At 38.0% G+C, this 14883-nt stretch overlaps 2 protein-coding genes and 2 long non-coding RNA genes across 6 annotated transcripts; all 4 read left to right on the top strand.

The window, feature by feature from the left end:
* The first annotated feature begins 220 nt into the window (after positions 1–220).
* On the top strand, positions 221–4216 carry LOC112570980. 3 transcript variants are annotated; one of them, XM_025249742.1, is made up of 3 exons: positions 221–309; positions 2689–2747; positions 3626–4216. In XM_025249742.1, exons 1-3 carry the CDS (start codon positions 268–270, stop codon positions 3948–3950), a joined length of 426 nt encoding a protein of 141 aa, XP_025105527.1. In that variant the 5' UTR covers positions 221–267; the 3' UTR covers positions 3951–4216. The 3 variants fall into 3 exon arrangements, 2 of the variants coding, with proteins under 2 accessions (XP_025105527.1, XP_025105528.1); XR_003100731.1 differs by having other exon boundaries at positions 235–309; positions 2663–2747; XM_025249743.1 differs by having other exon boundaries at positions 235–309; positions 2663–2743.
* Positions 4217–5927: 1711 nt separating this feature from the next.
* LOC112570757 lies at positions 5928–6953 on the top strand. The gene is made up of 3 exons (XR_003100693.1): positions 5928–6331; positions 6442–6660; positions 6885–6953. It is a non-coding gene; the product is annotated as an uncharacterized LOC112570757 (long non-coding RNA).
* A 671-nt stretch (positions 6954–7624) lies between these two features.
* On the top strand, positions 7625–9414 carry LOC112570733. Its single transcript, XR_003100689.1, has 5 exons — positions 7625–7736; positions 7850–8079; positions 8811–8940; positions 9108–9182; positions 9294–9414. It is a non-coding gene; the product is annotated as an uncharacterized LOC112570733 (long non-coding RNA).
* A 2030-nt stretch (positions 9415–11444) lies between these two features.
* Positions 11445–12933, top strand: LOC112570450. The gene is made up of 5 exons (XM_025248869.1): positions 11445–11506; positions 11712–11769; positions 12027–12080; positions 12274–12455; positions 12716–12933. The coding sequence occupies exons 2-5, from the start codon at positions 11738–11740 to the stop codon at positions 12931–12933; spliced, it is 486 nt and encodes a 161-aa protein (XP_025104654.1). The 5' UTR covers positions 11445–11506; positions 11712–11737.
* Positions 12934–14883: the final 1950 nt, after the last annotated feature.

Here is a 14883-nt window from a genome sequence, read left to right as displayed (position 1 = left end):
GTTAGGTTTCACTACAATCTTTTTTTATTACCGATCAGTAATGTATCTAATCAAGTCTTCTTGCTGATCCAGCATCAAGCAGACGACGCGTGACGTAGCATGGGAATGACGTCAGGCGTTGCTACAGGCAGCGAAAAAAAATTCCTCTCCCAGCGAAACAGATAAAAATAGATTGGAATATGACGTCATAGTCGTCTGCTGTCAGCATTTCTATATACAGTATAACCTGTGCGACCCAAACGCTGAGAGACAGGCAGGCGCAGAAACATGGCTGACACACGCGACACTGACTATAAAGGGTTGGGGAAGGTAAGAGAGCGAGAGGGCGAGGCGATGGCCACCATCCTCGTGTAAAGCTGACCACGAAAAAAGTGAGGTCCTGACTTTTTAGCCAACGAAGACTAGGGCACGACCTTTGCTTTCACTTTTTTTACGTAGGGGACATAACCTGCATCTATCCAACATTACGGAGTTATGCAAAACAGGTGAACTGACATCTTGTAAAAGCCAGAAGATTCTTTAGCAACCCTTAATATTCTGCAGCATGTTTCATCGTCTAGCACGCCAGAAAGACGTCTGGTATATAAAGAATATTTTTCACATGGGTTATTTCCCATTATTAAGCAACACCACTGCGAAGTGCATTAGCTCCCCTCATGAACTGGTCAGGTGCTTGTTTTACACGCGGTTATAAGCAAGTTATAACGGAATCACTCCGCTAAACAACTCTTCTATTATTAGTATAATCTTGTTTATTAGAATCACTAATCTATATGAACATGTCTTTTATTTTTCTGATCCAGTTTGTTCCCTGAAGTTTCCTTACCGTAATTAATGACTCCACTTCTTTATATCTCTTGACACAGAATGAACTTTTCTGCAATCAAATATATTTAAATTATTCATTTCGTTTAAAAATATACTTGGCAATCACACAGAAAAGTAATACATCTAAGTAGAAAAATATGTAAAAAGAAATATAATAAATGGAAATAACGACACAAATAAAAGCAAGACTATCGTAGTAAATCCAAACTATGAAGTAAGCGTTTACCGGTTACGATCATCTCAAAGGCCTCTCTTTATTCTCAATCTCCATCAAGTTTTTTCTACTGTCTTCCTCGTTTTCCTCTAAAATTCTAACATGAAAGAAACATCGACAAATTAAAGTTTAAAAAAATGAAATCAAGGGATAAAATTTGTCAGCTTTTATCATAAGAGACTAATAACAAATTACACGAACAAACAGAATATTTTCCGAAACAAAAATTAAGCTATTTTTACAGATAACACGTACATAGTATAATTCACTTACATGTTTTGCACATCAATCATCTTACTTGAAACCTGGAATAAAATAACAAAGCCGGGAAAGCCTTCAGGGTTTGTGTAAACAGACAAGTAAGCTGTCTTTGATCCATTCATGCAGTTTTATGATTTTTCTCATCTTGTGTTTTTAATTCTGTCAAAGTTTCTCATTTTAAAATATCCTTGCTTCAGCTTGAAGTCCATTGTGTAATTATCTAATTTTCTTTCTAGCAGAGATTCAGTGAACTGACATTATTTAATTCATCAAAAGCCCAGAGAATTAAAATAGTAAATATTAACCTAGTACTCAAACTGACGTACTGTGAACTTCAAAACTTCATACACTACTACACACCTATCTTTTATTCATTTTTAATGAATTATGTGAAACACATTATTTTCCTTCCACCTCCACCCACTGATCATTTATCTCATTCTGGAATATAGAGAAACACACACACACATATATTTACAAACTACACAAATCAAGAAATCAATCACACACAAAATATATATATATGTACCTGTGCATACACAGATGAATATAATTTAAAATTCCTCAAGACACACCCACACCATTGTGTGTATTTAAGTGCTAAGGAAATCGCTCACAGGACATTGTGTTGGTTGCAGTAACATTCGCGCAGACACGTCAAAGACTACAACAAGACATGTGCTGCGAAGAAAATAATTTCACATCCTTAACAAATTATTCTGTCAGGTACCAAGGCCGCGAAGATAACAATTGTCCTGATAGTGTCATGACCTTCCAGACATTCAAGTCTATCGACAGGACGGTATCCTGTGGCCTGGTACCTTGTCTCTTTGTTGTCGGAGTGCCGGCTAATATCCTCAACATGATTATTTTCTATCGTCAGGGACTGCGAGATCGGATGAACCTCTGTCTCTTCTGTCTCGCTTTCATTGATCTCGTGTACCTTATTGTTCTGATCATTGGCGTTTTGTTTTGTTTCATCGGCTTGTTTCTACCAAAACAGGAACAGTTCTGGAGGTGGATTCTTACTAGGCACACTATTAATTTTCTGTATGGTTTTGTTCACTCGTCTGGGTGTCTGACGATGATAATCGCAGTAGAAAGGTGGGTTTGTGTCATGTTCCCCATGAAAGCCGCAACTCTCATCAGTAGGAAGACAATGGCCATCATCGTCTCACTCACATTGTTGTTAATGCAGCTTCTGTGTGGTGTCTACATCGTAAAGGAGCATATTCTGTCGGTAAAAGACAAAGTCACTGGTGAATATCTCGTTGTTTCCGTACTTACAGACTTGTATCTAAGGTACAGCTTTTTCAGAATTATTGAAAACGTTGTGTTGTCCTTTATATCTTTCTTTAGTTTTGCCTGTATATTGTTGGCGACAGCCGCCACAGTCATTCAGCTGCACACTGCTCAGTCGTGGAGAAAGTCTACAGCAAGGCAGGTACAAAAGTTGGCTTTGGTCATTGTTGTTTCCATCAACTAAGCTGTCAAAAATGTATTAACCTTATAATACAATATTTAGCAACCTCTGAAGAATAAGGCAAAACAGAGGTTTATGGGGCTCTGTGCGTGTAATTGTGTGTTTAAGAGAGTGAGAAAGATGTTAAGCAAGATCATGACCTCAGTGCAATAGCTGACCTCTTAGTTGGAACAATGGTCGGAGAACTTGTTGACAGGCACATTGTTCCTGAATATCAGAGGACAATTTTCGTTTACATAAAAAGTACATCAACAGACGTAGAAATTGTGAAGTACGGGGAAATGTGAAGCATGTTTAGCGTACAGATTAAAGGAAACGGAGTAATCTCCCCTTGCCATGCCTGCCAAGGTAAATGGTGATGAAGCGACCCCCTGTCATGGTTGAAAGGGATATTAGTAAAAGTGGTGATTTGTGGGAGTGTGAAAAATGTGGCATTGTGACCTGTAAAGAAGTTCCATTAGGAAGATGGAAAGTAGTCATTGTGATCTCTCCCTTTTGTGTGTGTGTGTTCACGCTCGAGAGAGACAGATAATAGCGAGTTAGTTTAGTCATGCATAAATGCATTTTCAAGCTCTCGATTGTCATGGAATTTAGCTGTGTGGTTGTAGAAAACGAGAAATTATAAACATAACCGGAATAGTCAAAACAAATCAACTGTTTGAAACATTTTTCTCGATTATTTTCCGTATTAATTCTAAAAAATTATTCAACAAATTGTGTACAAAATGATATCTGATTCCCTCAATCTCTTAAGTATTTGCAATAAAATAAATTATTTAAACGTAAAACATTTTGTTAGCGATTAATTTTTTTTTTTTTTTGTTTGATACCGTTGACAGCTCCCACATGAAAGGTCAAGGGATGTTGATGAGGATGCTGGTGGCCATGTCCTGTGTCTACATCCTGTGCACGGCTCCCAACATGGCTTTGGGTCTGGCAAGGTTCACTGTCCCAGAATTCCGCGCAGACGGAAGTTTCTGCAACTTGTTCATAGCCACGCACTTGCTTAGCGTCGTGATAATTATGTTCAACTCGTCCATCAACTTCTTCGTTTACGCCGCCATGTCGTCCCGCTTTCGTCAGGAACTCAAGGCGCTGTTCTCGTTGACCGACGCTGGGATGTCTTTGAAAACCAGCATCAGTGACACTCACATCAAACATTAATCAGACTCTTGGGATGTCCTTCGCGTTTTTTTTATAAAGCACTAAGTCAAGGCTAAACTTTACTAAACTTTATGTCGATGAGTTTGTTTCGGGTATATTATTTGATTTACTTAGCTTAGTTGACGAAAGTTCAGTTAAACAAAGCATTTTTAATTGCAATCGTTATATGCGAGATTCGGGTAATATACGGTCCGCGATTTACTGTAACACGCTACCTCATTATTCTTTCCATATAAATGCTTTGTGTCAAAGCTCAGCCCCCAAGGACTTTCTCTGCACGTGGCATCTGTTTACAGGGCTGGCTGCCTTGCCTCAGTTGCTGGCACGGCGTAGAACACCAACCACCCCCCCCCCCCCCTGGGACGAACAGAAAGAACTTTATTGTGTTTCTTGATCGCCCCGTCAAGCATGTAACACCATTTGTTTCTGTGCAGAGTGATGGCCGAAGGCTTGGCTCTAGAGCATTCAAAGAGTCTTTCAAAAATTCTAAAAGCAAATATTTTCTTGCTCTCCCTCTCTCTCTGTTTTTTACCCTCCACTCGCGCACACAGAGACACACACACACACGCGCGCGCACGTGTATAAAATAACATAAATTTTAAAGCCTAGCGAAATACTTGAAGAATTTTGATAAGTTTCGTATATATCAGAACCTTCTTTATTATTTTGTCACGTAAGTGTTTTGTCAATTTTTATCTTACATACATTTGACTCGGTAGTGCCTGCTCGTAAAACCGCTCCTGGTCAAAAACTAATGTGTCCTTTAATGAAACGTGAATGTGATCTTCGCATGTCACTTAAGTGTTTTATTTAATTCTTTCCATTCATGGAAGTAAATAGCCAAGATGTTCGAACAAGGTCGTCCGTACTCAAAGAAACCTCGAAGATCCCGCATCTAACTCGTCCCTCTTCCCACTCGACCCAGCTGTCGGGTACCTGACTCTATACAGGGTTGGGGGAGGTGAGGCAGCGACAGGAGAGGAAATGGGCATCTCCTTCACTAAAAGCTAACCATGAGAAATGTGAGATCTCTAAGACATCATTCCAGCGAAAGGTCAGGAGACGAATTAGACTTCTATATGGTAGATCTTATATTTTATTCCTTTATTCCTCTCCTGCTAGACTAGTTAATGTTAGCAATGTCAGTAAAACAATTCGGCTGAGGATTTGCATTCGGTGATCTACAATCTGAATTGTAAAGCTGTGGTTCTGAACACTTGTATTGTAAAGCGCATACTCACACTCCTACGGAGCATGCTCTTAGTGAATGAGAAACATGGACAGCATACGAAGGATAGGATAACAAACAAATAACATATGAACTATAAATGATAAACAATCGTACTAAACGAAGAATAAAATAAAATACAAAAAACACAAAGAACAAGAACAAGAGCTGAGAGTAACATGATATTACAAAAGGAAGGGTGTGACAGAGGACTAGCATTATGGGAAAGGTTGTTAGTAACGTTTACAGAAGAGGTGCGTTTTCAGAGCATTTTTAAGGTATAACAGTGATGATGGATATGAAATACTTACTGCAAAGCTACATTTATTTTAAATGTTTATTATCACTGTTGTAAGCCAGAATAGTCTAGTGCTATTATTATTATGCTAGGATAGTCTAAACTGTTATTATTGACGAACTGAAGAACATCCACTTTGGTAACAGGTTTAAATTTAATTCTCAGCTTTGTTACCAAGTATTTTTACACGCACACTCAATGTAAGCAGAACAGGTCAAAACATAAATCCTCTGCTCCGATAACAATACTGATACAAATGTGTATAGATATTATTCAAAATGATTTAAAAGTCTGATTGTGACACAGTTTATTGTCTGTAAATGGAAAAGTTTGGCACATGATAATGATGATTATTATTGATGATGATGATGATGATGATGATGATGATGATGATGATGATGATGATGATGATGATGGTGGTGGTGGTGGTGGTGGTGGTGTGGTGCACCTTATTGTCATGCTCATAGACGTCATGGTGACGAAAAATCAGACAAATATCGTAGTCGTGCTCGTCATCACTTATCAGATCTGATAGGCAGACACATCATCCCATCAAGCTCGAAGCTACAACCAATCCAAATGCACCGCCAAACTAACATTATATCCAATATGGCGGTGTTGTTCGCTTTGTAGGCTTTATGAATGAATCGATGCTGCATAGACATCGCCAATTTTGTTTAGCATAATTTTAAAAAAGTCCTCATAACTAAAAAGTCTGTATAGTTATAGGTCCTTTTCTCTCTGTATTTGTTTTTTTCTGTAAACCAGCATGCATCCTATACATACATAGGCCATACTTCCGGTTTCCTTTTTTCGTTCGTGCACAATAAGGATAGTTTTGTGTTTCTTATACAGGTAAGAAAAATTCGTTCTGAATGTCATATCTCGTATTAGACACCCACTATTGCACTGTTGCTCTTTCTGTTGTATTTTGAAACTTGTATTTAGTTTCAGTTCATGTGTAGGTACAATGTCGTATTTCAAGATCAGACAAAAGAAGAAAAGCAACCGAAAAGATAGTGAAGATTTACAACACTTGACAGGGCGATGGGTAACCCTTAAAGAGAATAAGGGAAAGAAAAAAGTTTCTGCTGCTCCCTCCCAGCCAGACACAGTTATTGCTGCTTCCTCAGAGCAACCGATCCCGACAACATCATCCATCGATGTTGAGCCTATGGCCGTAGGTATGTATGAAGGATTTTCCCTTCATGAAGTTTTTTTTAGTAATACGGTGACAGTTTTATTTTATTTATTTTTCTTGCTTATTACTATTGTTATTACGAGAGAGTTCCGTCCCTTCGCCTAGCAGGCTGAGAGGATCGGCTCTCCTTGGTATTGTTTATGTTTTGTTTTGTATTGTTTATGTTTTGGTAATTTGGATAAAAGTGTTGGACTATTGTGTTTACAGTATTTGCTGCTTCCTCCCAACAACCGATCCCGACAACATCATCCAGCGATGTTGAGCCTATGGCCGTAGGTATGTATGAAGGATCTTCCCTTTATGAATTTTTTTTTTAGTAATAGGGTAATATTTATTTTTCTTGCTTATTGCTATTATTATTATGAGAGAGTTCTGTGCCTTCACCTAGCAGGCTGAGAGGATCGGCTCTCCTTGATATTGTTTATCTTGTTCAGCGCAATAAGTTGGCCTTAGGCTGAGATATTGCTCTTTATAAATTCCAAACTAGTGTCAAAAAATGCATACACAGGATTGTTAAAAGTAATATATTTTCTTGTCATAATTGTAGATCCAAGAAAATGGAGCAAGCTCCTACTGGAGAAGAGAAGTAAAATCGTGCTGACAAATGGGAAAAGATACGCCACGAAACTGCTGGTTGTGCACACTGAGCTGTGTGCTGTTTCCAGACCGAAGCCAGTGTATCTGCTGTGGTTTAAATTTACCAACAATCCGCTGCTTTTGGATTGTGGCAGCAATGCACTATTCTGTGAGGAGGATTTTGTAGATCGTCACAAGAATGCTGCATTCAATAGTCCAGAAATTATGGAATGTAAGGAACATTTAGTATTTGGGGTGTCAGGGGCAACCACCACCTGCAACAAAGTATTTATATGGACTGCATGTTGACTACTTCAATTGGTACATGAGCGTTATTAATGGATTTTTCTGTTTTGTTTTGTTTTCCTTAGGGATATTGTTTTGTGCCATATGCAGCCAACTTGCCTGTTTTTGTGCATAGCAATCACAAGGTACCATCTTGTGCAAAACGTACAAGGGAAATCACTGTGATTGGAATGAGAGGTAAAAATATAAACATGTATTGTAAGAATAAAACAAAATGACAGTAAAAATGATGTTCTAGGTATGGTATGGTTTGCTGCATCATCAATGAAAACATGTTTGTTTATGTCTAGGTGGCCCACAGCTGTTTACTTTTGAATTTTGCTCATGTGAGAGTGACACCGTCACACTACTACGCCATCGCCTTTGGGGTTCTTCCCCAGAAATACCATCTGTGGCATTTAAACTGGATGTCATGGAGTGGTTGCGTGCATTAGTGCTTGAATGCCAGGTGTCAGTTAAGGGCTTTGTCGATGCATTGGCAACCCGACTTAGCAAGATAGACAGCATGAGCAGCAAGAAGGTTTGTTGTGGCCTTTTCAAATGTGTTTTCATTTCATATTTGTTACCTATAGTAATTAGGCAACTTTTATGGTAGTGAGAATTTGAATCACATAATGCAATGTCAGTCCTGGTCATGTTGATATTTACTTAAAATGCTAGTAATATAAGTTTTTATGCTTTTAACTGGATGGCTAATAGTGAATAGAAATTAGTTGTACTGTTGGCTATGGAGTGAGGTTAAAATATATCATTATTTTCTGCTTGTCTTGATTTGCAGCACATTTTTTTTTTATGAAACTCCACATATAATTATGTTTTTACATGTTTTCACTTTAGTCATTTTATGAGGGGATATCGGAAAAATGGCCAGTCAACAATACTGATGGTGCATGGTAATGTGCTGGAATTAGCTTTTGGGTGATCCTTAGTTTGAGGTTTAATTGCATAATTGAAGATTTTTAGTAGGCAGGCGCCACTGTTTCACAGGGTTTGATTGTTGAAGGTTATTTTAATAGTAATCATTTTCTCAAGGAATACATAGTGATTCAGGATGCAGCCCACAACGAATATTCAAATGTTCTTATTTACCCTGTGTAAATTAGCAGCAGCAGGTGCTCTGTGTGAATGATTGCATGTGCAATGCTATATGTGCTGACTTACAAAGTTTGCTGCACGTATGAACTGATATAGACGACTCATTCACTAGTACAGAAACTTGTGTTCAGCATGTATTTTTTGCATGTATTGCAGGTTAATGGAGTATATCAGGCCCTAGTAACTGATGCATTTACAATGTACATGCACCATGAATACCAGTTTGCAGCATTTGCAACACATTGATCCAGATCTTGAATGATGGAACTGATTGTCTGCCTGCCATGTAAGTTTTAATATTCAGGAAATAGACTTAACTATTGCAGGGTAGCAGAGGCTTGTGGATGCCAGTTTTTTTTTTTAACTTCATGCACCAGGTAGTAATAACAGTGATGATGGAAATGTATAAAGGATGTAAGTACCATACAAACGAAATTGTTTTGTGAAATATAGGTGGCCAAAGAAGACATTGAGGTTAATGCAGAAGACCCTGCAACTGATGGAAGTCAAAAAGTGTTGTCTGAAAATGTGAGTATTATTTGGGCTGTTTCACTTGCGTTTTTTCTGTGCTATTCGCATGTGTGTTAAGGAAGGCTTTGTACTTAGTAGTTTTTTAATTTTGATCTTCATTTCTTTCAGAACCGAATATTTTCATTTGATGCCAACTTTGGCCTATCACGGAAAAAGTCATCTGGCAAAAGCCCCGGTGAGGCTTTCCACAGGGCGTTACTTCCTGGACCAGACAGAAGTAGATGATTTTGTACAGAATTATGTCTGTCTCACAAAAAAAGGAGATGGGGTAAGTTATTCAGAGTTTACGTTTTTTGGATTTAAAGGCTATTTTTATTTGAGATCACACATGTGAGTGGTTAATCATTATTATGTTTGACATGTTTACATATAATTGTTTGGTATAGAAAGGCATGCATCAACAGGTGAGATTGTGTGTCGGATTCATATGTTGCAAGACTGATTCACTCACGTCATTGTTTTACAGGACTGTAGTGACTTTCAGCAGGGAAGCTACAGTCGAAATCCAAACAGATAAGCTGGACGAAACAGCTGTGTTTGGTTGTGCCTGTAGCAGGCACGAATTCCCCATCGTTTCTTCAGCCTAAAGCACGGTGAAAGGTTGTAATGGACTCATTTCTTGTTGACTTTTGTTTACTGTTTGAGGCAGTTCCCATATTTTGTGTTCTTTATGGACATGGTCATGAATCTTCCATCTACAGCACAATTGCAAGCAATAATAATAAGAAGGTTGTTTTCAGGTTGGGATATGCTGTCTGCCTGATGGAGAAACTGCTACAAGAACATCGCAGAAAATCTCCATCATGTATGACATTGCATGTGTTCTATCAGCACATCTGAAGGTTGGTACTTTTGTGTGCTTAAAATTGTTATTGTATGTATATGTGTTTGGCAGATTCATGGTGTATTTGCTGCAGTGAAGAGTTAAGAATGGTTGTTGGACTAATTTCTTCCCTTATAGGAGAAAGTCAGTGACATAACTGAAATGTTTTTTAGTAACAGGGTACTAGTTTGCTCATGAGTAGACTGAGCATGAAACACTTCTAATGAGACATGGTGTCCATCATCTAAATGAAGCAGTTTGGTGACATGAGCAGGAGAGACCTCCCAGTAGCAGAGTGTCTTTTTGTAACTCATCATTGTCACAGACTGGGACTTACAGCTGGCTGAAACATATCTTAAATAGAAGAGTCTTTGATACCACTGGTTTCTCTTTCATTTATTGTAATAAAATAATTATGTTGCAGAAAAGCAACAGAGGAGAGCTGGATCAAGAGTACAATTCTCTTGCCTATTTTCCACAGCTTTGGTCATAAGATGTCATGTCAGGTAACATCTACAAATAGGACCAGATTCTGTCAATGTATCATAAGCCAAAGGACCCATGCTCACTTCAGAATCGATCATTTTTTAAAAAAAGTGTATCACTGTATCACCCAACAGCAGCAACAGGAAGTAACATGTTACATCAAAATCATTGTGCTAACACCGGAAAACATTAAAAGAAATAAAATTGGTGAATAAAGTGAAAACATAATCAAAAACAAACCACAAAGGTAGTCAAAAATGCAATGACTCATTTTCTTGTCAGCAACAGTCCAGTGGTACCATTTAGATCTTCATAAAAAGCTACAGATAACTTTTTACAGCTAGAGTATGGCCCACGATCAGCAGCTGGGATAGGCCTGACAGACGGTGAGACAGTTGAGCGCCTGTGGTCCTATCTCCGAAAATTTTCAGGAATCAGCAAGATGATGACGCCACAGAGGAGAGTAGATTTGCTGACGGATGCTCTCCTCCATTATGCGTCAAAGTTACGCAAGCGATTAGGTTAGTAAAAACAATTTTCCTGTTTTGTTTTGTTTTGCAAGGTGTTCCTTCATTTTGTTTTATGGCAAGAGGAACAAGCTGTATGACTCATGGTTGCTGAATCAATAAAAGTAATAGGAAAGTTTTATTATCATCCTTTCTCTTCCTACATTAATTTGTACTCATACTTGATCAGATTAGTTTGTCAAAAAAAAAATATCATATGTTTGTGTATGCTTAACAGGCAAACATCTTGCGCAGAAAATGGTGAAAGCCGAATCCACAGTGAAGCCTCATCAACTCAGTTTCAGGAGCTGACACGCTCTTTTCAGGGTAATTAGGCATATTTGTTTTTTGGACGCTTGTTTATGAAGTTGCGACAAACCTTCCTCTTAATAGAGGATGACATTTGTAATTGCATATATTTTTGTTTTCAATTAACAGACCAGTGGATGCTGCGAAGGTTTTGCAGTGGCGAGAGGAAGAAAAAGCAGCATGCAGGAGAAATGATGGTATTTTGTAGTATTTTTGTCAATTGTAATATTACAGTAAGAGAAAAGGTGATCTAAAATAAGCTTTCTCTAATTTTACTTTTCCACAGCCTAAATATGCACTATGTTAAAATTGGAATTACAACAGATCAACTTGACTTGTCTGTGTCAGTTATTTTTCAAGTCTGTAATGAATATGCCTTGTCCTTTCTTGCCTTTTTGTCAGTGTCTTCCAATGAGAAGGACAAGTACATGCTGACCTTATTTGAAATGAATAAATGCCAGTAAGTTTTTTCTGTCCTAAAACATGTCTTCGCTCTGTCCTGTAGTCAGGCATGGCAAATTTTGTACACATGCAGCCAAGTTATGTCCATAGCAAGGCTTTTTATGTTTGTAATCATTTAAAAGAATAATTTTCTTTCTTAGCAGGGTAAAATGTTTCATTTTGTGCTTTTCATTTGACCTGTTAAGGTACATATAGAGGAGAGAATAAGTGTCAGATCATCACACATGCAGTAATAGAAACTGCTATCTTGTGCAGGTCAGCTTCTGCAGCCTCAACAGGATCTGATGACAGCAGGACTGAACTAAGTGTGTACGTAGATTTTTTTTCCCTTGTGGTGCTCACCATATGAAACAATAACTTTGTATGGTTGGTCGACTTGTGTATTTTATAACATGAAAGGATCATCTGAAACACAGGATTAGAGGTACCAGTTCTATCAATAATATACAGTCCTGTAACTGTGATATTGCATGTACAATGTTTATATATAATGTCCACATAGACTGGCTGCCAAGGTAACAAGGCTGGAAAACCAGTACGGCTTTGTGCGATCTTCAGAGGACAGCAGTCAGTACAGAGAACAGCTGACATCAGCTGTTGTCAGCAAACGCAAGCTGGTGCTGGAGCAGATGAGATCAGTGGCTGCAGAAAGAAGCTACAGTCTGATGCAGCTGGCAGAAGCTCGTGAGTAAACATTTCATTTCCTCAATGGTTTTACAAGGGTGTTAACATGATTGAGTCAATCAAAGTACTCATGGTAATGTAAAGTAGCTGTTCCTCCTACTTTGCATGCACGTAGAGAAAGGAGAAATGTGGAATTTTGTCTTACATTGTATCAAACACCACCATATTCTTTGTCACTGCTCTTATCCGAAAATAAATAAATAAGCAATAAAATGAGCGAAACATAAATAAACTTAATGGAAGTGTTCTCAAATTTTCAGGTGGCCAGGAAGTGGCCAAGAAAATGAGCACAGTTGTGAGCAGACACAACAAAAGATTGAAGAGTCTGCTCACGATTTATAACAAGTTTTCACCTGTTGAAGGTCAAGAAACCCTGCCTGCAACACTCCAGTTTGCAGATGTTGCTGACAGGGGCAGCTGGGTATATGGTGTGTCCCAGAACATCATCATTAAAAAGAAAATTTATTCAGCTATCTGATCTTATGATCAGATGTACTGAAGAGAAAGGGCTGCTCAAAAAAGATGCAGCAGCAGCTCATTCATGGTATCAATGGAAGCTAAGACAGTGTCAGGAACACCTTGAAAGATTGCAAAGTACAACTCAGTATGACCGTGGCTGCCGTGCCTTAATGTTTCAACATATGGTTCAGTTGGAAAATATGTTAAATGACTTAGAGTCTTTAGAATTTGCTGAGCTCACAGCACTTCCTAAGCCAGCTTCGCAGTTCTTGTCAGCACATCATGATGTTCTTTCTGTTGATACAGAAGTGCAAGAGCTGTCGGAGCTGGAACTCGAAGAAGTGCTGTGTATGCTTCAGCAGGGTGATGAAAATCCGGAGGAAGACTCTGACAACGAAGATTCTGAAAATCTGGATGAATGATATATCTGCCTTCTCAAATTTTATGCATGCCTTTCACTTTCACTACAAGTATAGGTTGAACCTCATCTCATTTCTGAATGAACATTTTTGCTATGTGTGGAGTAGCTGAGCAACGTATGCTTAGTAGAAATACCATGTCATCAAATCAGTGTTAGCAAATGACATTTTACCTCTGTTATTTTTAACTGTCCAGCCTTCTTTCTCATGATATTTCTACATAGAGCAAAGAGAAATGCTGCAAATAACTTGTAGATGAAAATTTTTGGTCTTGATGTGGAACACACTTTATCTTAAACATGTGCTTTTCATCATATGCATTATCACGGTACAGTGCAGTGAACTTGTAATTCTGGTGGTAAAATAGAATGCAAAATATCCTGCACACAAACATGATTCAAAATTGTTTAACTACTTCCTGGAATGATAGGAACATTTTAAATATTTAATAACAGTCTTCCTGCTTCTCACAACAGCATTTTGTCATTCAATTATTCATTTAACTCATTTCTTTTTGTATGCTGATGTTTCCAGATTCCCACCATACACCCAGCTTCCTCTGTGATGTAGGTGTGCCTTAGAAAATGCTTTATATGTAAATTTGTGATCGCATATTTTTGTGTATAGTTTGCTTGCTGTGATGTACTTCTGGCCTTGTAACTCGAATTTCTTACATTTCATGCTATTTTCCCATAAGTTTGCACACCTATATAGATTGTAAGCTAGACATATTCGTTCAGATTGTTATTGTCATTATTGACAATTTTTTTTCATGGAGTGCATTTGTACATGCACCTTTTTAGTAACTGTCAAATTACTGAAATATAGTGATGTCAAGTGGATCTGTTTCAAAGCACAGCAATCAAACCTGACCTTTTTGTGTTAATGAATGCCTGCAAAACCCCTATCCCCCCACAATTCTGTTTCAGTTTTAACTACTTGACAAGTATCAACAAGACTGGCCAAAATTTACACACTTAGTAAACACATTAATAATAAAGACATTATTACAGTCATTTGGAAAAGTGTGGACATGGTGGTGAAGAAATAAACTCGGAGTACTGCACAATAAACCGAGAGCACAGTGTTCTAATTTGTTTTGTCCGTAAACTCGGTGGAATGCCTGCTGAGATTGCACCTGTAGAAAATCTATTTTCTACTTTTATTAATGTTGGGGTTAGGTTTTGATTACAGTCTTGTAGAAGACATTAATGGTCCGCGGGACTTGTAACTATTAGTCAATTGTGAACTGTAACTTTTGAACTTGTGAACATTGGCTTTATTAGTGAAGTGTGAACTTTAACTGTTGAAATTGTGAACATTGTAATTATCACCATGATGAACAGTAATGAGAAAAAGCGACCGAAAGCTAAGTTTTAATATTATATCTGAATAATACTTGTAAATATTCCTTTGAGTCAGCTTTGTCTCATCCGACCCACCCGCCTGATAACAACGCTTGGTATTGTAAAACACTTTTGGTTTTACCATTTATTGAACTTTAGAAGAGGATAATAGAGATGACTCATAAAACCGAGGACCGGAAAGTG

Source organism: Pomacea canaliculata, linkage group LG8 (assembly GCF_003073045.1).
Source record: "Pomacea canaliculata isolate SZHN2017 linkage group LG8, ASM307304v1, whole genome shotgun sequence".
Classification (NCBI taxonomy): Eukaryota; Metazoa; Mollusca; class Gastropoda; order Architaenioglossa; family Ampullariidae; genus Pomacea; species Pomacea canaliculata.
The sequence above is the reverse complement of the archived record's forward strand: the minus strand, read 5'-3'. Positions and strand labels throughout refer to the sequence as shown.